Genomic DNA, 26,128 nt, shown 5'->3' on the forward strand with positions numbered 1-26,128 from the left:
GAGTGAGCAGCAGCACTTAGGTGGATTTTCAAACGATACAACAGAAGCAACCCCACCCCCTCCCTCCAGACTTCCTCTGAAACCACGCCTCCTGAACCACTTGAAGGCGCAGAGGCAGACGACAGCTGGAGGATGAGTACAGGTAGCGGTGGAGAGACAACTTGCTACATCGTTTGCAGTATTTTTTCATCAAAGAAAAGAAAGCATGAATCATTGTCATGTACGTAAATTCAATCTACCACATTGGGGATAGGATGAGGATTTTTAATGCACGAGCGGTTATGCTAGCACGTGCATTTGTGTTTATCTGATCGGTAGATAAGAAATGACAGATTTATCATTGCCTGACTAACAATTTCTGCTAGCCAGAGAGCTGGAAACAGCAGTCAGCAATAAAAAGTCACGATTGATTTGAGTGTTTGTGTACGTTGAGCAGTGTATCTCCTTTTGTGGAGCTACTGAATGACTACGGAGGATACATGTGTATTTTGGTACACAGTTGTTTACAGTCAGATTTTCACATTGGGTTTATTAATTTTTTTTTCTTGTAAGAGCTATTTTGATGATAGTGCAGTTGGTTCTGGGGTTGACTATAATCCATCGCCGAGCATCTCATTGTAATATTCATAATAAGTAATGTAGTATAACTAACAAACCAGTGTATCCTAGTGTTTTTATTTTTGATCAAGCACACTAAAAACACTGTAAAGATGATGGTTGGTGATTTCTCTATGAATGCTGATAGTCCATGTACCATACAACAATTAAGATTTCTCATTTGTGTGTATTTTGTCGTTTTAGCTAACGGTGCTATTTATATTTTTTCAATAAATATTTTAAACTCACAGTGGTCTTTTTTTTTTATTTCGAAAGGATCTAATCAGTCTGAAGTAGTAAATAACATGGAACATAAAGGATAACATCATGAAATTATTGTATGACATTTTTTTTTATTAGAAAACAAACTTTGTTACAAAAACAAAATATTCATGAAGTTCCACAATAAATTGTATCCTTATAAAAAGAGGGTAGACAGGTCTGTAAGAGGTGTCTTGTTCATTGATTAGAATCTGAGGATGGCTGACATGCAGTAACGTGTGGTGAGGTCCATGACGAGGGAGGCAGGCAGCCAGCTAAAGCTGAAATGTCTATATGTGTGTGTTATACGGTGTTTTCATTTGCTAATACAAACTGTTACTGGCCAGCCCTGCCCATTTAACGCAGTGACAGTCTGTGCCGTGTGTGTGTGTGTGTGTGTGTGTGTGTGTGTGTGTGTGTGTGTGTGTGTGTGTGTGTGTGTGTGTGTGTGTGTGTGTGTGTGTGTGTGCGCGCGCATGTGACAGCAGAAGGAGAGACGGTCTGAGTGTGTGCATGGTGTGTGTGGAGTGGGAGTACATTGTTTTGGTCTTTGTTTCCTCAATAAATGTTTAGTTCTGCACAAGGTGCACCTGTTTTCCTCCTCTTTAGTCTTTTCCTTCACTTTGGCCTGGACTCTGAAAGAATGTATAGCCCATGTAGACATGTTTTTATTAACAATACTATACAGATGTGCTTTTACTAACTTGGTTGTACACATGTGCTCATTGTTGTTGGTATGAATTGCAGGACACTTGAGGGGGGCTGGAGGCTTCTGGGATTTTATGGAGCACCCAGAGTAGAGAGTGACCACAAGTGAAGTTAATGTTTATACACAATAATAAAAAGAAGTAACTGTGTAACACCAATAACGCAAGTCAGCATTACTTTTTTAGAGTTGAGGTGTTTCAGTCAAAGTGAGGAAGGTAAACAATTAAAGGAAGGAAGGAAGCGAGATTTGTGTGTCTAACAGTTTCTCTACAGATAAGTGAAGGGGGGCTGATCACCCACTTGATGAATGCCAGTCACAGACAGAGCCAGAAGACGGCCAGCAGCCAATCAGAGGGGGACAACACCTGGAGAGCCAATAAGAAGATGACTCAACCTACATTCCTTAGAGAAACTCTGTTAGTGACTATATATTGGTGCTGAGAGAGAGAGTCAGGGTCAGTCTCATGAACTGTCTCTGCAACATGTAGGGAACAGGGAAATGAGGCTGCACCAGAGATCTCTGTAAATGCATATTCTTGACATATTGTTAATAAATTTGTGTTCAACTGAGAACCAGGATGTCTCCTGATCCTTCCCCATCAACGAACTGCGCGGAAAGAGGTGAGAGGAGAATGGAGTCAGATTAATAATTTTAGTGTATTTTGGTCAGATTGATAGCATCACATTTCCAATAAGAAGTAGTTCAAGTATTTGAGAAATTTAGAGCTAAGACATCATTTGAGAGTGACAAACTATCTGTGAGGTACCCTGTCAGGATCGCAGTATGGGAAACTAACTGAGGTGAACAGTAAAAAGTACCCTGTAAGGCAGTGCGAAAATGTACCCTGTCAGGATAACAGTGTGGGAACATGACTTAGTGCACGGTTAAAGGTACCCTGTAAGGCAGCGTGGAAAAAGTAGCTCTGTCAGGATAGCAGTGTGGGAAGATACTGAGCACCCAGTTAGAGGTACCCTGCAAGGCAGTGTGGGAAAGCAGAGTAGGAGTGACACTTAGATGTATGTCATACAACTCACCTCTTTTCCAACAACTCCGAGACACCGGTTACCAGCAACGAGCAAAGTAAATAAATGTTAATCAGCTTTCCCATCTACGGTTCAGAGACAGACTGAAGTCCCGGAGTTAACAAGACGAAATGCCAATTAAAACCTGAAACATACGTTCACCTGCATTTCTACAGGATTTACATCACAGGAGCAAGAGCAAAATACAAACAAAAATAACCCGTATCTCACCAACACAAGAACTCAGGCCAGGCACCTCCGGTTTACTCTATTAAACATCTGCACTAACAAACTATCGCGAGACCTCAAAGCGGGTGCAGTATTACAACCTGTGGAGGCAGAGAAGCACTGTGCCTCATCGATGCCCACGTTAATCAGCGTTAGACCTTAGTACGCATGCACCAACCTGCAAAACGTAATTTCAAGTAAACGGTCTCTCTCTCGCCCTGCGATTGACTGGCTACCAGTCCAGGGTGTACCCTGCCTCTTGCCCAATGATTGCTGGGATAGGCTCCAGCCACCCGCGACCCTAAACAGGATAAGCGGTATAGAAAATGGATGGATGGATGGATGGTCTCTCTCTCTCTCTGAGTCTCTGCCTCCAACGCACATTACAAGCATGAAGCCAGCGTGAAACGCTGTCCGTCCCCCTCTGTTAGCCTCCCTCTTATTGACAAATCAGCAATTTCCTTTTTTTATTTTTTAATTATGACAAATTGTATACCAACAACTGAAAGAAAAATATCTTTATAAATTTATATATACCTTAAAAATATATATATATATATATATATATATATATATATATATATATATATATATATATATATATATATATATATATATATATATATATATATACTCAATTTATCTTTTTTTTTTTTACAGCATTTTTCATTTGACATTTACATTTTCCCTTTCAAAAAGTATGACAAAATCATCACTAGTTTGGAGTGTCAAAAATTGCTCCACCAGATAAATGCAAGCCAATAAAGGACTATTAATGCTATATATTTTTCTGTCAATGTAACCATAACTCATTCAGTAGTGTCATGTGCTGACTCACCTAGCCCTCTGCTGAGTTGTGTCTTTAATCTGCTGACACCTCCCCCTGGCGCGCCGTCACACCCATCTCTGCGGAGACGGTCTACCAAATTGCCAAATTGGCAGCGCACGGCGGTGCCAATTGCACACTCCCTCAATGCTTGCCACATCTGTGGCATTTTGCTGTGAGACAAAACTGCACACTTCAGAGTGGCCTTTAATTGTGGACAGTCCAAGGCACACCTGTGCACTAATCATGGTGTCAGATCAGCATCTTGATGTGGCACACCTGTGAGGTGGGATGGATTATCTCAGCAAAGCAGAAGTGCTCACTATCACACATTTAGGCAGATTTGTGAACAACATTTGAAAGAAATGGTAGTATTGTTTATCTGGAATTAATTTTAGATCTTTGAGTACATTTCATGAAAAATGGGAGCCAAAACAAAAGTGTTGCGTTTATATTTTTGTTGAGTGTAGTTTGCTTGTCAAGTTTCAAAGCATGGCTCTACCCAACTGTTGATGAAAACCTTACCTCAGCGCATTGCATACATTAAAAAGTTGTCTTTCTTGAACCAACAATTTGTTGGTCTTTTTATTTTATTTTATTTTTATTCCCAAGATGGAGGAATGCCACAAAAATCAGTGGAATGCACCTTTAAAGTGCAAATTAACATTAATTGTATTTACCCTAGTTTCTTTTTCCCAGTTTGCTCTGTTGTCACTCTGACCTGAACCCAGTGTTTGTTGCTCTCTGTGGGTTATATAACCCAACAGTGGCTCAGCCTGGGTACAGGTCCTCTGACGAACGTCTCCAGAAACTCCAGGGTTTTGTTTGAAGGACAAACTCTGCACTCTGGGAAATGACCTCCAAAGAAACATCAACACAAGCAGCAAAACTATGAAAATAGAACATTAAGATTCAGATACTGTGGGTTGGAAACCAACACACAAGTGAAGGCTGCATGCTGTGAAGGCCTCTTGGTTTCAGAAGAGCCTTAACACCTTGATTTGTTTATCTGCTCTTACACGAAACAAGACAGCAGCCCCCTGAAAAACACCGCCCAGAAAACAAAGTTAGTTTAAGAACAACAAAAACACACAGTTTATAAAATTCAGACATCTGTGAGCACAGACAGCAGGAAATATCCCAGCTGGTAGTGATAGAATGTGTAAACTAAACATTTTCCTGCCTGGGCTCTTCGACTACGTGTCCATATTTTAAAAGAGCAGACAAAACAGAGCTCTGTTTGCTTTTCAAACGAGACAAAAGCCAGAATATTCCCTCATTACCTTCAACACAGCTTACACAACATGAGGAAACATGAGGAGCAGCAACCTGCTCCAGTCTGTTCAGTGTGTTGTTGAAGGAGCGATCACTGTGAGACAGTCCTCAAACCGTGTTCCACTGAATCTGTGGAAAGTTATTAAAAACATGTTGTAGTGTCCTGAGCCCCTCTTTTGGGAAAACATCCCGCCAGAAAATGTGATGAGTAATGACTAGAGCATGGATCAGAGTGTTTGCTCCCATTTCAAGGAGGTCTGTCTCTCTCTCTCTCTTGGCTTAAAACCGAACAGAGTCACTGCAAGTGACCCAGAATCTGGAGTTCAGGCATGCGTCACTGTCACTCTGCTCTGCACTCTGTGGCTTCTGTTCCAAAAACCAATTCTGGAGGATTCAGTGAGGTGGATCAGTTTTTAGTCGGCCTTGGTGGAAATTATTACCCCAGATAGTAATCACCAGTAAAGGAGTAGTCCGTGTAGATGACAGTGAATTGTATAAAAACTAACTTTCAGTTCAGGGAATGTTATTTTTTTATTTTACACTTTCAAACAATAGAGAATGATTACTCCAAGGATTTCTCTCATCTGTAGAATGAACAGCAGTCTGTTTCCGGAAACATCTGGACTACATTTGGACTGGCTACTGTCGAAAAAATTATTCGACAGAATTTCAGGCTAATTGTTGGGAAATGAAAGACAAAGTGTTGGGCCTTCTTTTAACAGACGAAATAGGTTTAATAATTTTATTATGAATACAGAAAATATAGAACACAGATCTATAGAGAAATTATCAGTCTATGTCATCATAAAGCTGCACACTCATCTTGACCGCAGCAGGAGTGTTCAGCTCCATTAATTCAGACAAGTTAGCATTTTTCATTCATTCATTCATTTTCCAAACCGTCTATCCTGTTCAGGGTGGCTGAACAGGATAGACGGGGTGGCTAGAGCCTATCCCAGCTGTCATTGGGCAAGAGGTGGGGTACACCCTGGACTGGTCGCCAGTCAGTCACAGGGCTGACATATGGAGACAGACAACCATTCACACACACACACTCACACCTGCGGACAATTTAGAATGACCAGTTAACCTGATGAGCATGTTTTTGGATTGTGGAAGGAAGCTGGAGTACCCAGAGGGAACCCACCATAGACTGTATCAAACATGGACATGGTCTCCCCGTCTGTCTCTGAAACGGTAAATGAAGCACATCCATCGGCCATAGCGACCATATTGGTAAGGGCAAGGGCTTTGTGTACAGTTATAGGGTACCTGTAGGTCATGTGACCCTGAACTGTGCCTCTGATTGGGCGAGCTTGTGATCTTAATATCCTCTGAACGGCCAAGTTAGTTACTTATTAAACACGGCCACAAAAACAATCATTCAATTAGTCGGTCCCAACTCAACTCGAACAATCAATAAAAAAAACATTATTAGATTTCCCATAATAAACACATAGGGCTCTAATTTGGTGGCGCAGTGCAGGGGGCGCAAGCCTGGCGCACTCTGTGCAGTGTTAATTTCGTGCTGCGCACCGCCGTGTGCTGCCAGTTTGACAATTTGGTAGACCGTCTGCGCAGAGATGGGTGTGACGGCGCACCAGGGGGAGGTGTCGGCAGATTCATGTTGGCGAAGTGATAATTTCGTGCCAAAAAAGTGCGCTGAAAGCTCGCCAGTTCCAACCTGGTCTATTCTAGGCGCAAAGCGGAGCGCACCCCACGCAGCTGTAATTTGGTGACAGGCGCACATGTGAGCACATGTCAACAAAGCCTCAGAGGCAGGTTTCCAGAGTGTCAGGCCCATTTTAATGCAATAAACAATCACAGCAATCACTATTTAATGTAACTGTCTGAACCAGCATATACATTTGTATCTATATTAACTGTCCCGTCACATCTGATGTCAGATTAAAGCCGTTTGTCATAATGGAAAGTTAACCTGACGGCAGCTGGAAGTTTGATGCACATCTTACAATTAAACAATAAACAGCCTTAACATCTGATACTGAGTATATATCTGACTTCTCTCATTTCATTTAATTCCATTAACTTTCACTGCTATGCAGATGACACTCAGCTTTACTTGTCAATGAAGCCTGAAGAAACCAACCGCCTATCTAAACTTGAAGCATGTCTCAAAGAAGTAAGGTCCTGGATGAGCAGAAACTTCTTACTGCTGAACTCAGAGAAGACTGAAGTCATTGTTCTTGGACCTAAACATCTCAGAGAAGCTTTCTTGAACAACATCGCCGCCTCTGACGACATCAGCTTGGCTTCCAGCACCACTGTCAGGAACCTGGGAGTTCTTTTGGATCAGGACCTGTCCTTTAACTCTCACATCCAACAGGTCTCAAAGATGGCATTTTTTCATCTTCGTAATATCAAGAGAATTAGACACATCTTGTCTCGGAGCGACGCTGAGAAACTGGTCCATCCTTTCGTTTCTTCTAGGCTGGACTACTGTAACTCTCTTTTATCCGGCTGTCCTAATAAGTCTATTAGGACTCTTCAGCTGGTTCAGAATGCTGCCGCTCGGGTACTGACTTGGACTGGGAGGAGAGAGCACATCTCTCCAGTGTTAGCGTCTCTACTGGTTACACTGGTTACACTGATAGAGTTGAAAATTCTTCTTTTGACTTACAAAGCGCTTAATGGCATCGGGCCATCGTATCTTAAAGACTTAATTGTTCCGTATAATCCGTCTAGGTCTTTGCGTTCTCAACATGCTGGTCTGCTTGTTGTACCTAGGGTCTCTAAAAGTAGTATGGGAGGTCGGGCCTTTAGTTATCAGGCTCCTCTTCTTTGGAATAACTTACCGGTTGAGGTCAGGGGGGCAGACACGGTCTCAACCTTTAAGAATAGACTTAAAACTTTCCTTTTTGATAAAGCTTACAGTTAGAGCTGGATCAGGTCTGAACCAGCTCTTAGTCATGCTGCTATAGGTTTAGACTGCTGGGGGGAACTGACACACAGGACTCCTGTTTCCCTCTCTATCTGTCAGTCTAACGTCTAGTCTTAATGTCCTGTTATAGTTACTGACCATACACCTCTCTGGGAGGCTCTGAGTTTGTCTTGTAGGTTCCTGGGGATCGGTGAAGAAGACGGCCTGCTGCTGTGCTCCTGTCCGACACCAGCTACTACAGCTTTGGATTTGGCCTGCTGGTTTCACCTTAACTGTCGCCACAGCGCCAAACTTCAGACTGCGTCTGTTTCTCTCTCTCTCTCTTTCTGTGTGTGTGTGTGTGTGTCTGTGTGCGTGTGTGTGTATCCCTATCCCCCCCCCCCCATTCTCTCTCTCCTCTATCTGTCTGTCTAACATGAGTCTGGTTCTGTCCGAGGTTTCTGCCTGTTAAAGGGAAGTTGTTCCTCTCCATTGTAGCTTGCTAAATGCTGCAAAGTCCTGTACTCATGGTGGATTAAGATAAGATAAGACTCCTTATCTTGTCTTGATGTTGGGTTTCTGCTAATAAAATTTTATTAACATTTACGGGTCTAGACCTGTAGATGTTTTTGTAAAGTGTCTTGAAATAACATTTGTTATGATTTGGCGCTATATAAATAAAGATTGATTGATTGATTAAAAGAAAAGAGGGAGAGAAAAGAAGAAGAAAAAGAGAAAAAATAAATGTATGTCACTCAGAATTTACCTGTGATTTCCCATATTTCTCTGTTTTAGTCTTTATTTTTAACTTGATCTAAAAAGATGGAGTACATTATTGAAAGGAGGATGAGGTGGTGACACTGGGAGAGTATACAGTATATCACCAAATGTTCTGCTATTTGGTGATGACAAACCAGGAGTGCAGGGGGATCAAAAGTATTCTGAATGGATAGGCCAGCTGTGTAACTGTCTCTTCATTTTGTACTCCTATTAATGACAAAGGAACAGATTACATCTGTCCCGGGAGCTGGCCCACACTGTGACGCTCTTCTTGTCCTCCGATGCGCCCCGCTGTCCATTCTCCTGCTGCAGGGACAGCGGCTCTGACTGTCTCCGCTACCAGGTCTTTCCAGTACACTGTTTCCGGGGTGCTGGGGATCACTCAGACCAATCAGAAGCTGCGCCTCGGCCGCAGGGCATTTAAAGGAAAGGAGAGGCGCTCATTTGATTGGGGAAAACAGCGCTCGGCTGTGTTAAACCCACTCACTGCTTTTCTCCTCCCTCTCTGCCATTTGCGCGGAGGGAGGCGTGGACGCGCTCCTCTGCGCCTTGACTGCGCTTCTCTTGGCACTGCCGGTAACTTGCAAAGTGCGCCGGTCACACCTTGTCTGTGTGGCGAAGGCCGGCGCAGATCAGGTGGGCCTGCGCTTGCGCCTGGTCTATGAAATTAGAGCCCATAAGGATAAACAACCAACAACATGTAATAATTGGGAACATCCATTCAACACACCGGACTGTCAGCTGCACTTAATATAGACAGCTACTAGACTACTTACAGTAGTCGCTACTTACGTCGTTAGCCGACGGGCTGCTAATAATGTTACATAAAGCCGGCTACCAACATACGGTACAAACTTAGGTTTGCTTGTTGTCACGTTTCAAACAACGAGGCCATGTAACTGTACCAAGAAATACCTTACCTGGTGGCATTGTATCCCGTAAAAAGTTGACTAAACTTAGAAAATTTGTTCAAGAATCCGGGCCAGAAGGTGACGAGGCACAGTTAAAACATATCCTCCCTACAGCATCTTTATGCAAACAGTATCACAAAATATTAACATTATACTGCTCTACCAAGTTGGAATATATCGGATGTAATTTTATGCAGTGATATGTCATCAACACAGGAACAATAATCCAGCAATAGATGAAAAACGCCTTGAACAGATATTTGAGAAAGATCTCTGATGTAACAAATAAAAAGGCTCAATTTGAATGTTGTCGCTCCCTGCGTCTAATCATGCATGTAAGTGTGAAGTTAAGTGCTCTGTGCTGATGCCCACAGATGTCCACTCACAGTGTCTGTGGGGAGATGAGCTTATTGAAAAGATGCGTGGTCCAGAACACATGGGGCATTAGCTCATATCCTGTCTCCCCTCTCTGGCGTAGTGTTCCTCCATAATTTTATTTATGACTTGGATATTTGGGATGATTTGTCTCTCTTGTGCCCAAACGGAGATTTAATGGGAAGATGTTAATGCTGTTGACAAGCTGAAGCACATTTTTTCACATCTTTTCTCAATCATCTCCTGCACTTTAGTGGTTTAAATTCAGGTTGTATTGAGAAAAGACTGTCTCCGTACCTATTTGACGTTATTCTGCCTCTTTTGAAGTCTTTGATTATAATCTCACACAAATCCTGAGGGATTGTGTTTGTTCTTCTGTTAAATCCAGAGGTAATTTGGCAAACTTCAGCTCATTAACCCACAACAACAACCATAACTCACTGCGGTTAAACTGCACAGACCTGCTACGTCAAGGGAAAAAAATAAATTCTTGGAAAGAAATATGAAAAAACAAAAGGAAAGAATTTGTATTTGGCTCCTGTTCAGGTCAAAGCTGTTCCTCTTACTCACTCCCTTCCTTTTCACTCTCGCCTGTTTCCCTTCCTTTCCTAACTTTCCCTCTCCCACTCCCACTGTCCCTCACACATCTGGAGGGTAGCTACAGTGGATGTGCGACTTCTCAACTGCTATGGGACAGTGTGTGTTCGGACTGGACGTCAGACTTCAGTGCCTTTCAGCAAACGTCGGACAGAAGGGGTAAAGTAGCAAACCAGAATGTTGCTTTTGCAGGAATTTTACTGCTGCATGTTTGTGGGTAGCTGTAACATTTTGTGGAGATTTGAGGGAGCTTTAAGTGTCAGCGTCATTCATCCCTGCATGATAACCCTTCAGACAAGCCAGACCACTAAACAGAGCTGTAAAGCTACTTGATGACCTCTGCTCGGCTGAGAGAGAGCAGAAACAAAAATGATGACTGTCAACAGGCTCACCATCTCTGCCAACAAACACTATCCCTCATGTTGGAGCAGTTCATGAGAGTGCTGCTGATTTTGTGTCGGTCCTCTGCAACCTCTTGATTGTATGTTTTTACTCCAGCCAGGGTCAACAACGTACAACAAGGGCTTGAAGTTGCTCAAGCTTTTATTTTTCATTTGCTGTGTTTGGATTTTCTCTGTGTGAGTGTTTGCTGAAGACTCTGTGGTGTTACAGAGGTTGGACCACCTGGAAAGCTCAGTTGATGGTGGGCTTTTAGTCTGCCTTGAGTTTGACCTTGAGGGCTTCTGTCAATAACTGCTCCCCCTGTTGGGATTGCAGATCTTTTGCTAAAGTCAGGTGGTTGCAAACAGCTGAACTGATCGTTTTTCTGTGTCTAGAGTTTCTTCTGTCTTGAGGTTACACATGTTTGTGAATGCATGTGAACAAATGATTTAAAGGTCCCATATTATGCAAAAATCACTTTATTAAGTCTTTTAGTTACACTTTTGGGTCTTTGTCTTTCCTCCCAGCCCACAAAAGGTGATATTTAATGACAAAACCTGTACTTAGTAGTGCTTGTGAATATGAAATCCTGACCTAGAACAAGCTGTTTGGAATTTCCGGGGTTTGCCGACGTCAGCGAGTCCCTTTTTTGAATAATCAGGAGCAAGTCTGACCTGATTGGTCCACCGGAGCAGATACCCCCGCCCACTCCTCTCCCCACATCTGGAGAGAAATCTCTCCAGCAGCTAGTATGGCTGTTTTTGGCTGTAAACAACCACATAGTTCCATGCATAAGCTTCCCATCTCAGAAGAAGAAAGGCTAGAGGCTAGAGTTCATTTATAAAGGGAATGTACCAGCTACACTCAGTAAAACTGTGCATGTGTGTGCTAGTCACTTCACGGCTGCCTGCTTTTCCAACTTTGGACAGTACAACAGAGGGCTAGAGAATAGACTGGTCCTGAATCCAGGCGCATTACCAACCATCCACCAACAATCCCCGAACCCTGGAAATGTGAGTATTTTAAATGCTGTGTGCTGTGGAGCAGATGTAAGAGCTTTTCCTCAGTGTCCCCCCTGTCTCTGTGTTAGCTTCAGGATGCTAACTTTAGCTGCAGTTAGCCTGTTGTTTTATCCTGTAATGTTACAGTAAACAAGCTTCGCTGTTTTCTAAACTTTGTGCACTCAGTGACGCAGAAGAGCAGGGCGGTATCAGCGGTGGCTCATTTACATATGAAGGCCACGCCCACTAAATCAGAGCGTTCTGAACAGAGGGGCTATGAGAGCCTGGAAACAATGCTGCTGTGCTTGATTTATTGGCTTTTTGGACTAAAACATGTTACTACCATTACATGAAGACATCAATGATTCATATTAAACTGCAGAAAAGGAGCAGAATATGGGACCTTTAAAACCACAGAGAGCTGGCTGTAAGAGTGATGCTAATTGTATGTTTTCTGTTTTATCAGCCCTCACAGTTGGTAAGACCTGACGCTTTACACTCAGCAAAGAGAAAGGACGGAGAGCCAGCTGAACTTGGCTTTTGTTTTGGTAGGTAAAATTTTTTTTTTAATTATTTATTCCAGTTACCTGTTTGGAGACAGCTGGGTGAAGGGTGTCATCCCTTCAGACATATTTTCCTTTATTTTTATGTGATTATATCGCAAAAACTCAACAAAAACATTACCTTTTTTATAGTCTTAAGCCCCAAAGTCCGTAGTGTCATCAATAGCTGATCTATGGTTAAGCCACGCCCCCTCCACTCACTCTGACAAACATTCAGTAACAGGCGCTATGGCAGGTGTCACAGTAGGACACATTTCACAGAATGATGTTGGGGATTTCTCCAGACAGAATGATCACAGATCATCTAAAAGTCACCAAAAGGCTCTAAAGTCCACCTTGGAGGGATAGATGAATCATTTTATTGTTGAGAAGGTCGATAAAAAGCTTCAGTTACAGACTAAATTTACAGCTCCCAGAGCAAACCTGATAAACAGCATCTGGTTAGCATCAGCATCTCAGACAACAAGATCGAGGATCAGCATTGGTCAGGACAAAAATACAACCTGTTTTATATTTTAACCATCTTTACCAAGAGTGAGTCTCTGTTAGTTTGGAGCTACAGTATTTACACTGAATCATTCAGCAGTTTGGCAACTTTTGTCATCTCAGCTTTTACTGATAAGCTAATAAAGCAAAGCTCCAGAAGCTAATGTAAATTTAACTGGAGCCTTTTGGACAACAGCTAACAATGATATACAATCACAAAAGAACAAAAATCTAGAACAAAACAGGCCAATGAATGCCCAACAAACAAAGAGACATGATGAACATCGCAGGTAGGAGCTAACGCTTGGCTAACGCTTGGCTAACGCTTGGCTAACTTTAGCTAACGCTAGAGAAAATCCCAAAGCATCCATCAGACTGCAGTGGTGGTTCAAATCTTAAAGATAACTTTATATTTCTTCACGGTGAAGTCACAATCTGATGCCTCAGATATAATGTCAGCTTACTTAGAACTGAAGAAGACATCCTCCTCCATTTGATTCACACAGAGCTGATGTTGTGGTCTACTGCACAACTTTATCCAAAGAAGACACTTTTCTCTGTTGAGATGTGTCTTAGGAAAGGGTAAAAAATACACTTCGTCACCCAGCCTCTCAGGATACTTTGTGTCACAGTTGCATATTCCCCATGAACACTGTTTGACCATTTATTAACTTAAAGTCCCAGAAAAGCCTCATAAACTGAACAAAATCTGACTTTCTGTAATGCATTTCAATGGGCGTCCAGGCAGACACTGTCTGAGTGTATGGGAATGGCTATATGGACTGTGATTGGCTCATTGCCTTGGGTCAATAATAGCTTTTTAAATCCTTTTTAGCTTTAACCAGGTTACACATACTGTATTTAAATGAATATAACTTTAACTGTCCATCTAAAAAAATAGCACAAGACCTTAAAGAGATCTTCTCAAATGACTAAAGCATTACATAAGGATTTTCTTTTTTCTTTTTATTTTATTTTTATTTTTATTAAATTAATAACCCAAAAGCTTGAGCAAAAACGTATTTCAGGGATCCTTCAGAGGATTGGTAAGTCCTCTGAATCACTGAATATCTCTGGAAGTTTCTGTGAGACTGAACTTGGCCTGCAAACACAAAAAGTCTGAACAAATAGGAAAATTCTTGTCAGTGTGTCCCATATTCAGAACAACAATGCAGACTGTCAGGGAAAAAGTCTAGTTTACGACCTGCTGAGCTGACATACTTGAGGTCAAACTGTGAGTAAATGATGTTTTATTGGTCAGAGAGATTTTATAAACTCACTCTTCGTTTGGGTCTTTTGCTAATTGTAATGAGACAACAGGATGTGACTGTTGCTGTATTCGTGGAGTGACCTAGATTAGATGATGAACACTGAGGCTGAAAAAACAAGTTTCCAGTTTGAGAAACTGGATCGTCTGGGAAGTTTGTGAAATCAGGTCTTCTAAACTCAGCGCTGGTGTCAGCTTGCTCACATTCTCCCACAGACAGTGTTATTAATAAGGAGATAACATGCTCAGTAGGACTCTCTGATCATTTGGGCTGCAAACATTTTCTTATCATCTTTGAAAACAGGTTGCAGCTGAGGCTGGAGGGATTGTCTTTAAGTATTTCACTATCTCATCAAGCAAACAAAGCTTCACAAAATATTTATTCAAAGATGACATTAAAGATATCAAACTATCGATAACCTTCTCATTGTTCATGCCTTTTCAACTTTATCAATGTGTTTGCCTACCGTTTAGAAAAATTAAACACTGTAGTTGTTTTGACCAATCAGAATTTTGGGCCTCATTAAAATATTGTGCTACTTTTGCGCCTGCTACCCCAGGCACTGACAACCCCAAGCAGATAAAAGAAAGTATTTACCATCTGCTGAAAGGGACAGTGATTCTAACAGCATTTTGACCTCTGGAGGACTTAAACAAATACTATATCTGTACAAAAAGTCAGTTTTTATTACTTTGACAAGCTGTCATTACAATAATCAGGGGTCAAATCAGCCTGAGGCTTATCCCCTGCACACATAAGTTGTATCCATATCCTTAGTGAATCAGCTCGACATATCACTGTAACAAATTACCATAGATTTACAAGGAAACGACAATAGTTAAATCCTGTCATGTTTGATAGTAATAGTAATAGAATAGTAATAGAACTTTATTTGTCATTGCATCAAGTACAACAAAATTGCAAAAGCCCTTTAGTCAGCGCAAAACAGTGCAAAGTGCAAAATAGCTGCCATGTTCAGGTGCATTGATGACGTAGAGGTAGTTGTTATATTGTAATTATATGACGACAAATGAGGAAGTGATTTGAGTCTTTGTTCAGGACCCTTACTCAGTAAAGTGCGGTGAGGTGTATAACGAGGGAGGCAGGCAGCCAGCTAAAGTTGAAGTTTCTATATGTGTGTGTTATATATACAGTGCACTGCTCACATTTGCTAATACAAACTGTTACTGGCCAGCCCTGCCCCTTTAACGCGGTGACAGTCTGTGCTGTGAGTGTGTGTGTGTGTGTGTGTGTGTGTGTGTGTGTGTGTGTGTGTGTGTGTGTGTGTGTGTGTGTGTGTGTGTGTGTGTGTGTGTGTGTGTGTGTGTGTGTGCATGTGACATAGCAGAAGAAGAGACGGTCTGAGTGCATGCATGGTGTGTGTGGGGTGGGAGTACATTATTTTGGTCTTTGTTTCCTCAATAAATGTGCGGTTGTGCACAAGGTGCTTCTTTTTTTCCTCCTCTTTAGTCTTTTCCTTCACTTTGGCCCGGACTCCTAGACACCAGTTACCAGCAACGAGCCAAGTAAATAAATGTTTATCAGCTTTCCCATCTACGGTTCAGAGACAGACTGAAGTCCCGGAGTTAACGAGACGAAATACCAATTAAAACCTGAAACATACGTTCACCTGCATTTCTACAGGATTTACATCACAGGAGCAAGAGCAAAATGCAAACAAAAATAACCCGTATCTCACCAACACAAGAACTCAGGCCAGGCACCTCCGGTATACTCTATTAAACGTCTGCACTAACAAACTATCGCGAGACCTCAAAGAGGGTGGGGCATTACAACCTGCGGAGGCAGAGAAGCGCTGTGCCTCATTGATGCCCATGTTAATCAGCGTGAGACCTTAGTATGCATGTGCCAACCTGCAAAACGTTGTGATTTCAAGTAAACGGTCTCTCTCTCTCTCGGAGTCTCTGCCTCCAACGCACATTACAAGCATGTAGCCAGCGCGAAACGCTGTCTGTCCCCTCTGTTAGCCTCCCTCTTATTGACAAATCAGCAATTTCCTTTTTTTTATTTTTTAATTATGACAAATTGTATACGAACAACTGAATAAAATATTTTCATAAAAATGTATGTAAATATATATATATATATATATATATATATATATATATATATATATATATATATATATATATATATATATATACATATATTTTCTTGTTAGCCAAGGGGAGGCACTGCCTCCCCTGCCTCCCCTGACCGCACACCACTGCCCTTACTGCTGTTGGGTAGAAACTGTCTCTGAACCTGTTTGTCCTTGTGATGATTGACCTGTACTGCCTGCCTGACGGTAACAGATTACACATGTGGTGTCCGGGGTGAGAGGGGTCCTTGGTTATTTTTCCCGCCTTTTGGAGGCAACAGGAATGGTGCAGTTCTCCCAGTGTGAGGAGAGGGCAGTCGGTGATGTTTGAATTTAATTTAACATTGTAAAAAAAAAAATTGTTGCTGTCTGTGCTTCACGTGGCACAGACTACCTGTCTTTGCTCCACATGGCATAGACCAGCTGTCCAAGGCACGGACCAGCTGTCTACTCAACAGCATGGACAGGCTGTCTGTGTTTCACCCCACATGGCACAAACTGGTTATGTGGGGTTCGTTGATAAATGAATTGCGTTGATAGGTTAGGGTTAGAAAAGGCAGCAGGTCAACGCCTTGGAGCACATACAGTCAGTCCCCCTGCTCAACACCTCAGTGTTCAGCAGGGTCTCATATACACCGTGTTTCCTCCTCACTCATGGTTACAAAACCCTGTCACAACAAAATTACTTTGCTCTAAAAGAGTGGTAAAACACTGATAGCAGGGTCACCAGTATTTAACAATTAATTCACATTCATATCCTCTAACCCAGTATACAGTATTATACCGTCAAGATAAATTACAGCACATGCTCTGTAAAATAACAGGAAATAACCATCCCAGCTGCCTGTATTTGACTGTTATCTTACTGTCATCTTACAGCGACAGTTTTTACATTTGGGTAGGGACTTACCTTTCTGTGAATCTATCATAGACAATATGCAGAGAGCACACAGCTCAACTCTGCCCCACACAGAGAAGAGATGCTAACAGCTCATCTCGATCAACATCAGGTGAAAACTGGAGTAAACTGCACAGATCTGCAGAGCTTTGTCAACGTTTTCAGTGCTTGTGTTACGTCAGGAGTTAGATGGTGATAACGTGAAAGTGATGCACAGTATTAAGTACTATTAGCACAGTTTGATAACTGGTCATGAATTGCCTTAAATCCAACATACTATTTGTTTATCTCTTGTTTTGAGATCTCCTTTTTTTCAAATAATTTTTTACCTTTGAACTCAAAACAAGGAACAGTTTGTTCTGTGATATTTGTAAAGATTAAAACCAATGGTTTTGTGTAGTAAAGTACAAAAAAATGGATAGACCAGACTGCATAGTCAGAGAAACCAAGGTGGAACGACAAATAATAAGTCTTCTCTTCAAATGTCTTATGACAAAGTCTGAGCCACTCTGAACTGCACAGAGATCCCTAAATTAAATCATCACTTCAGCCACCTTAACCTTTGTGTGAGTCAAATCCCTTAAAAGGCGTTTGTTAATGTGCGGTTTCACTATCATCTGATGATTTTTGAAAGTTCAGCTTCTCATTTGATTCTGAATCCCAGACACATCTTTTAGAACTGACTTTGGACTTAGAAAGTTTTTAAGTACTTCACTGTCCCTCTGGACTCCAGCTCTAATCCACAAATTTCCATTTGCCAATATTTTTCTACCAGTTCATCCGTGCTGGGCTCAGAGCAGGATTAGTTTCCTCACCCTCCAGGGTCTGGATTAGAAGGAGTCAGCCTCCAGCCACAGACCAGCCCACCATAAAGGAGAGATGTCTCTGAATTAGTTTCAGACTGAGGCTGAGGGAGGAGACTGCTTTCTGTGAATAAAGAGAACAAAACATGAACAAGTCCAGCTCTGGTTTAAAAAATCATCTTTTCTGGTTTTGTCTCAAGCAGCTGCTTGTTCGTCTGAGTCTTAGGTGTAAAATAAATTGAGCTTCAGAGCGAGGCAAGGGAGCTGGCAGAAAAAGAGACACTGTGGGGTGTTATAATAGAATCAGAGACTGTTATTTAGAACTGTTGGTTGAGGAATTTCAGACTTATAGCTGCAGTGGGCAGGCTGACCTGCTTTGAACTTTGATTGATGTCCTGAGCCTTGACAATAATAACTTGCCTCCTTAAACAATTGCTTTCATTTTTTCCACTTTGACTGATCACAAACAGATGTGAGAGGATGTAGACTTACTTCCTCTTCGGTCAGTCAGCTGAGTCAGCTCATGTCTTGATTGGCTTTGCTCCGGTACACAGGACTTAGGATGTTTTCACACCTACAGTGTTAGGTCGACCCAAATTTAGATCGACCTATATTTGGTCCCGTTTGGGTCGGTGTGAAACCAAAATCGGACTCTGGTGCGCACCAAACCGGTGCGGCCAGGGGAGGTGATCTTGGTTCAGCTCTGGCCGCACTCTGGTGCGCACCAGCTGTGGTGTGAAAGCAGCCGCACTGTGGTGCGATGCAACTGTCAGGCGAACTCGGTGAGTTTGACATTAGAGGGCTCCCGTGGAGTTTTGTTTGTGATGCAGGACAGCTGCGCACTCCAACATCCTTAACTACCCTTATATACTCATCTAAAAAGCAGGGCTCTCCCCTGACTCCTCACGTCAAAAACACATCGTTTTATATGGCCTATCATATAACAGGCATTAATTACCTTGTTGGTCGTCTGTATCTGTGTCTGATGAGGATCTCACGGTACATGGTAAGAATCATTATTTCTGACTTTCCTCTCGGGGATAAAAAAAAAAGTATCGGCGTCTCCAGTGCATCTGTATGCTTTTTTCAAGCCGCAGCTGCGCTTCATTTTCAAACACTTTCGTTTGCAGATGGTTATACACACAAACAATATAGAAATGAATTTTAAGCACTATAAAAACTTGGCATAGGCCTATTTGACTCTCCATCATCTCTGATTTAAGCAAACAGTTCTCTCGGCGCTTCCAGCTTCCAACTGAAAGTACGCTACACGCGCTCTAGCCGTTGTCTTCATGGAAACATGATGCTCTCAAAATACTGCGGCGTTTGGTCCCGAGTGACAAAAAGCAGTAGTGAAAGGAACCGCGCTAACTGCAAAATTGCAACAAAGTATCATTATGACATTCCAAGCCGCACCAGGGTGCGCACTATCAGGTGTGAAAACACCCTTAAACACTGCCAAGATCCTCTCGGAGTGCCCCACACTCTACAGGATTTACAAAATCACTCTTTACACATCCACAGGAAAATCAGACTTGGCATTGTTTGCAGACAGACATTGGGACTTTGCTGGCTTTGATCGTAAGGAGGAGATCAGGACAAAAATCAGCCCAATTATCCTGTAGTGTGTACCCACCTTCACACGCCGTCTACCAAAGAAGGACACATTTGGCTGTGGAAACGCAAACAGGATCAGGCTTCACTGAACTGTATCAAACTGTACTGATCCATACCATACTCCAGCTTCCTCCCACAGTCCAAAAACATGCTCATCAGGTTAATTGGTCACTCTAAGTCCATAGGTGTGAGTGTGTGTGTGAATGGTTGTCTGTCTCTGTGTCAGCCCTGTGATTGACAGGTGACCATAGGATAGGATAGGCTCCAGTCACCTGCGACCCCGAACAGGATAAGGAGTTCAGAAAATGAATGAATGAGTGTTTTTACCCCAGAGTCTCAGCTGCCCATGCTGTGATATCACAGGGCTGCAGTGTCAAGGGAATGAAAGTATAATGATTAGGGCTATGACTTTAACGCGTTAATTAGATTCATTAATCACACCACACATTGACGCATTATAAAAATCAACGCAAGATTAACTCATTGGCTGCCAGCCATTTTCAGAGCATCTTGAACGATATTTTAAGACCCAAATAATAATGTTTTCTCTGACCATGTAAACACCAAAGTTACTTAAGAAGAGTGGACTCTCTTCTTTTATGTCTTTCTTCCTGTTTTTGGTCCAAAAAATAGAAATATCAAACTTTTTTGATCGTGTTCATTTCTCCATCCTTTGATTCTCTCCATGATCTCCGTCGTTTTTACTCACGATGGCGCCGCTCTTTCTCTCTGAACTACAGCAACACATCCTCAGTTGGAGCGTGAGCTGCCCGAACTTTTCTGACTCGCAGCGTCTCTCTATGTCTCTGTCATCTACATTTCTCCTCATATCCATGCTGAGCTCTCGTCTAAAGAGCGCACCATCCACAGTAGTTTACGAGCAGGATTTTGATTGACAAGCTCCACCAGACCCCGCCTCCCTCCACTGAAAAATATAATTTACTTCTATAGACGCAGTAAACAGTAATCGAATCTCAATGGCAGGGAACACAGACATTTTAATTAATATTGTCCAGTTGAAAAAATAAAGGATTTACAAATCTTCTCTATTTCGTGTATTCATTCCATTAGTCACTCACTATAATTTTGTAATGCTCTAAATTCAAATTCTTTATGTGGGGACCTCAAGCAGATACAAGATTAAAATGTGATTAATTAGATTAATTAATTACAAATCCTGTAGATAATTAGATTATTTTTTAATCTGTGCACAAAAAAAACATCTTCTAACCAAAATAAACAGGATTTTGTTGTTTCAACTTGTGTATGAGAATATTCAATGATTTAGTCTTCTACAAAATCTGTTTCAATTGAAAAGTATTGCTTCTGATGTTGAATATTGATGTGATTAAAATGCGATTAATTACGATTAATTATTTACAAATGGCACAATTAATTAGATTAATTTTTTTAATCAAGTCCCACCACTAATAATGATACAAGGAGAAAAGTTGTAACATTGGGAGGAAAGACTTTAACATGAGAAAGGAAAGACATCTAATACTCAAGAAGAAGGATTTATGATGATGAGAAAAAAAAAGTATTTTTATCAGAAGGTTTCAATAAAAAGTTGTATGATTTTTGCTTCTTGTTAGCCTGAATGATAGACCCAAGAGGAATACCAGTGTAGAGACCAGCCTGCAGCTCAAAAAGCATTATTATTGAAACATTAAAGCTTAGTTTTGTTGATATTACACTAATATCTGGGAAAGCTCACATCTTGTTTCTTTAAGTAGCACGATCTGATCTGGTGAGCAGATTACATGAGAGTCTGTGACCATGTTGTTTCCTGCTTTCTTTGGGATATTTATCACCGTTCATGTCATTCTAACCTTTATATTTTGGCCATTTTGTGATTAGCAGTGGTACATTGTCCATCTTACTCTCCTGTTTAAAAATGAAGTCTAAATACTGGAGAAGCCCCTTCCTACATAAAGGATGCAGAGTTGTAGAGTTGGTAGTCTTTCTAGGAACTGCGTTTTCTGTGCTTCAAGTGTTTCTCTCCGCTGTCCTAATGCAGGAGACCTCCATGCTGAACATGGCCTTTCCCAAGCATTCCACCCTACGGGCCCTGAGTCTGCTGCTCTTGGCTGGGCTGTTGGTGCGCTGCCAGGCCCCTTTTGATCCAGAGGAAGAGGAGGAGGAAGAGACCAACATCACAACAATCGTGTCGAAATCGGAGGAGTTTGAGTGTCCGGCAGAGTGCAGCTGTACAGCAGAGGGGGCGGTGGACTGCGCTGGAGTGGACCTCACAGAGTTTCCCCCGGAGCTGTCGGAGAGAACTCGCCAGCTGTCTTTGCAGGTCAGAACTACACACACAGTTATAAACACTTATCTGTTTAACCATTGTGCTCAGGAATTAAACACTAAACTCTGTGTGTGTTTGCTCTTTGATGCCAGAACAACAAAATTGAGGAGATCACAGTGGAGCACATTTCTCATCTACATCAGCTTGAGACTCTGAACCTCCAGAACAACTGGCTCACATCAGATGGTAAACACTGAAACTATCTAAACATTTAAGCAGGAAGCTGTGGTTTTGTTACCTCACTCTGCTTCTTCTTTAAAATCAGACTGAGGAGTCAAACTGAAGTAATCTCTGTATGGGAAAAAGTTTTTCTGACTCAGGAATGCTTTTGAAATGGGAGCTCATGTTTGGTCAGTATCAAAAATGACCTCTGTATTATTCCACCAGCAAATCTTCCAAAAAGTTCCACCTCTGGCAGAGCAGATGCAGTTTGTTTGGCTTACTTTTAAATATTGCCCAATTCAGCGGCTCCCATTCCACCAGCCTTCGCTCTCAGCCGAGGCTCATCCAGGAAGAGTTGGGAAATCGATGGGGACGTCAGAATCAATTTACAAACCTCCAGTGATGGGAACATTTGTAATGTGGTGTTTTGTTCTAGATTAAGATCTGCCTCATACTGTGGTCTGGCACCCAAAGCTCTGTCTCAATCAGCACTAAATGAGAGTTCTCTTGATAACAGCTGTTTATCAGGTCTGAATGGTGCCAGTTGGCCATTTCCATCCGTTCACCGATACGAGCAGCTGTGGCCTCCTCTGGCTTTTGTTTATGTTGCTAATTCACTTTATTATACTCCTCAAATCTTTGAGGAAAAGGCATCCTGTCTTAGTCAAGTCCCTAATAGAGCAATTTAAGGCGTCAGTGCCTCACTGAAAAAGATGTTGGACAAGAAAACTCGAAGTGGTTCATTTGTTAATTTACAATGTTCATGTGGCAGTAAAAGACTGGACCACACACACTGCGTCACACTGCTACACCACACACTTGATGATTTACCGGACGCATCATTGGTTATAGACACTCTGAATGAAGTCACACTGCAACAATCATTGAGGAGGCAAACTGGTCCCCAAATTTGGTTTAAAATCATCCGGTTAATGCATGACCAAGGTGTTCCCATTAACAGTTAACAAGCAGAACATTTATAGGTTACTTTAACGGTTAATAAATATGTCAGTAAGAGTTGCTGATTCTTGGTCATTCTCCCCATCTAAGTGTGACATTTAACTGTAGTAACTTCTCTTTTTCTGTTGAGATGGGTCAAAGCCAATGGCAAACCGTGGCCCCAGCCACTGGGCCTTCAGTAGGACCATGGGACCACACGTGGCAATAAACAATCAAACAAAGAAATAAAAACAATAGCCAGAATCATGTGACATGGAAGTTCAGGATATTGATAGTTTTGCGGGATTACAAATTTATCATGTGCCTGAACACTGCAATACCTAACACAACTTCAAACAATTAAAAAATTAAGATATCAAATTAAAAAAACTCAACTTAAAATCAATCACTGTGCTCACAATGGGCCGCATTCACCAACAGTGTGTACGCACAAATTTGTGCTTAAATCAGTACCTTTAGTGATATACTGTATACTCTCCCTGTGTCACCTCCTCATCCTCCTTACAATAATGTACTCCATCTTTTTAGACCACGTTAAAAATAAAGACTAAAACAGAGAAATATGGGAAATAACAGGTACATCCAGAGTAACATACTTTTTTTCCCTCTCTTTTTTCTCCGTCTCTTTTCTCCTTTTTTTCTTTGAATTAAATGAAATGAGAGAAGCCAGATATAAACTCAGTATCAGATGTTAAGGCTGTTTATTGTTTAATTGTAAGATGTGCATCAAACTTCCAGCTGCCGTCAGGTTAACTTTCCATTATGACAAACGGCTTTAATCTGACATCAGATGTGACGGGACAGTTAATATAGATACAAATGTTGAGCTGGTTCAGACAGTTACATTAAATAGCGATTGCTGTGATTGTTTGTTGCATTAAAATGGGCCTGACACCCTGGAAACCTGCCTCTGAGGCTTTGTTGACATGTGCGCACATGTGCGCCTGTCACCAAATTACAGCTGCGGAGGGTGCGCTCCGCCCTGCGCCGAGGCTAGACCAGGTTGGAGCTGGTGAGCTTTCAGCGCAATTTCAAGCTTTTCTTGAAAAGACAGCCTTGAAAACAGAGTTTCAAGTAATCCAGCAACCACACAGTCTTCTCCGCTACTTTCCACCATTTCTCTTCACGTTCTGCCAACTAGATCTTCTCTTTTCTCCTCACTCACTCACTCACAGCTACAGTTAGGCGCTTATCCATTAAGTATTCCCGAATCCCCGGAAGATGACTAGAAATGATCCCGCCCACAACTTAACAAAATATGATTGGCTAAGACAGCTGTCATTGTCAAATTGTGTCCACATTCGCTTGAGTTACACAGGCATTCGTTGCAGTTACTGAAGGCCCTGCCTGCCAGAAGGTGTCGCTGATTTACCCAGATACCATCAAAAGAAAAATTGTGATTGGTCCATTTTCCATTTAGTTATATTAACCCATTGTTTGCCAGGACAAGTTTATAAAAATAATATAAAACTCATTGCTATGATTTCATCGAGTAAAATAAATAAATAAAAACAAAAACAAAATAAATCAAAATAAAATGATTATTTGGGAGTACAAAAATTCTTTTAATATTTTTTATTAGGCCTTCACTGAATACCTTGAAGGCCCAGAGGGTTCCCCTCTGGTCAAAGCCAAAGGTCCAAACTTGTAATGGTCCATTTTTTTGTTATCTGCAGCAACGAGAGACATACTAATAAAACTTTAATGACTGACACATCTGACTGACTTTACAGCAGGCATATTTCACATGAAAGGGGAACAAAACCTACAGATATCTGTCTTACTCTCCTGGACCTTGGCTCAGCATTGATACTGTTCACCATGATCTTTGAATTAGGGCTCCAGCTAACAATTAATTTAGTAATCCATGTCTCTGACAATTATATTTATATTAAAACTGATGAATTGGAAAAAAAAGGATGAGAATGCATAAAAGTAAAATTTGCAAAACCAAACATACGTTGTTGTTTTAGTTGATGACTATTGTTTGCATATTAATATAAACAAAGAAACAACATATTTGAACATAATTAAACTAACCAGATGCTACATTTATAAAGTAAATAGTAGCTGTGACATGCAAAGTAATTTTTGTCAATTAACACGCTATGTGCTTTTTCTCAGCGTGAAATACTCCCAAACTCGAGTTTTCTTTTCGCCTTTGGCCTTTCTCCAGCTCTGCCATTATTTACGTGTTAACTTGTTTCCCTCACCTGCCAGCTCGGCTTCTCCTCCGCCACGCTGATCTGTTTACGTGTGACGCATACAGCCCCGCAGCCCAGGTAATCTACACTCCAGTCAAGTAGGTGGCTAGTTACCAGCTGCTAAATAATCCAACAAAAGGGAAGAAGACAAATAAACTAAAGAGAAACTAATACAGTAATGGTGCAGCACAGTGCATAGATTATGGAGAAATGTTGTTGGTGCTTTTACTAATTGATTTTTATCGATTCCTCGTTGCAGCCCTACTTTGAATTGTTAGACTCACTGGTCGGATGACGTATCACTGTTTTTTTACATGCAGCTCAAGAAATTAGACTATGAGCTTAGTCAGCATGAGATCGGACTGTCAAAATACATGTAAGCAGCTTCGTTAAACCAAGAATGGACGAAGCATAGCTTGATTAACACACCTAGATTATGCTGTTGGATGTAGCAGGACTCGACAGGTCTCGGTACGCCTCAACTGTTTTCTCTTTGAGTGAACTGAAACCAATCGGATACACACGCAGCTTTGCTTATCAAAAAAGGACACAGCGCTACCTGTTGTAGTGGAGTGAGACGTTCTCGTAGTTTCTCCACCTACTGGGGTTGGTTCCGTGTGTCTGCCATCCCAACACAAGGCTAACAAAAAGTGGGACGGTACGGGTTGGTAATTTGGGGACCTGTCTCAGTTTTACTTGCCATATCAAGACGAACTAAAGTGAACTGCTTGGTGGAACAGGGCTTGTATTGAACCCAGTTTGGACAAACCATAGCTTGACTGACCTTGGCGGAAGTAGATGACCATGACAAATAGGATCACTGCATTCACACAATCCATGGCTCCAACAAAAAACAAACATGGCAAATATAAAATCATGAAGCGCTACAGCTGCATCCATCTTTACCATCTTCA

The 26,128-nt window shown here is 41.6% G+C and overlaps 1 protein-coding gene across 1 annotated transcript in view; it reads left to right on the forward strand.

The window, feature by feature from the left end:
- Positions 1–10,470: 10,470 nt before the first annotated feature.
- Positions 10,471–26,128, forward strand: part of podn (podocan) — a 44,761-nt gene continuing 29,103 nt past the window's right edge. The window contains exons 1-4 of the mRNA XM_074669248.1: positions 10,471–10,621; positions 12,311–12,392; positions 21,601–21,882; positions 21,981–22,074. Of these exons, the coding sequence (XP_074525349.1) occupies positions 21,610–21,882; positions 21,981–22,074 (367 nt within the window). The 5' untranslated portion in view covers positions 10,471–10,621; positions 12,311–12,392; positions 21,601–21,609. The remainder of the gene's footprint in view (positions 10,622–12,310; positions 12,393–21,600; positions 21,883–21,980; positions 22,075–26,128) is intronic.

The sequence above is a fragment of the Halichoeres trimaculatus genome, unplaced genomic scaffold (assembly GCF_033239565.1).
Source record: "Halichoeres trimaculatus isolate MK-OKI-2021-1 unplaced genomic scaffold, fHalTri1.1 fHalTri1_scaffold_4, whole genome shotgun sequence".
Classification (NCBI taxonomy): Eukaryota; Metazoa; Chordata; class Actinopteri; order Labriformes; family Labridae; genus Halichoeres; species Halichoeres trimaculatus.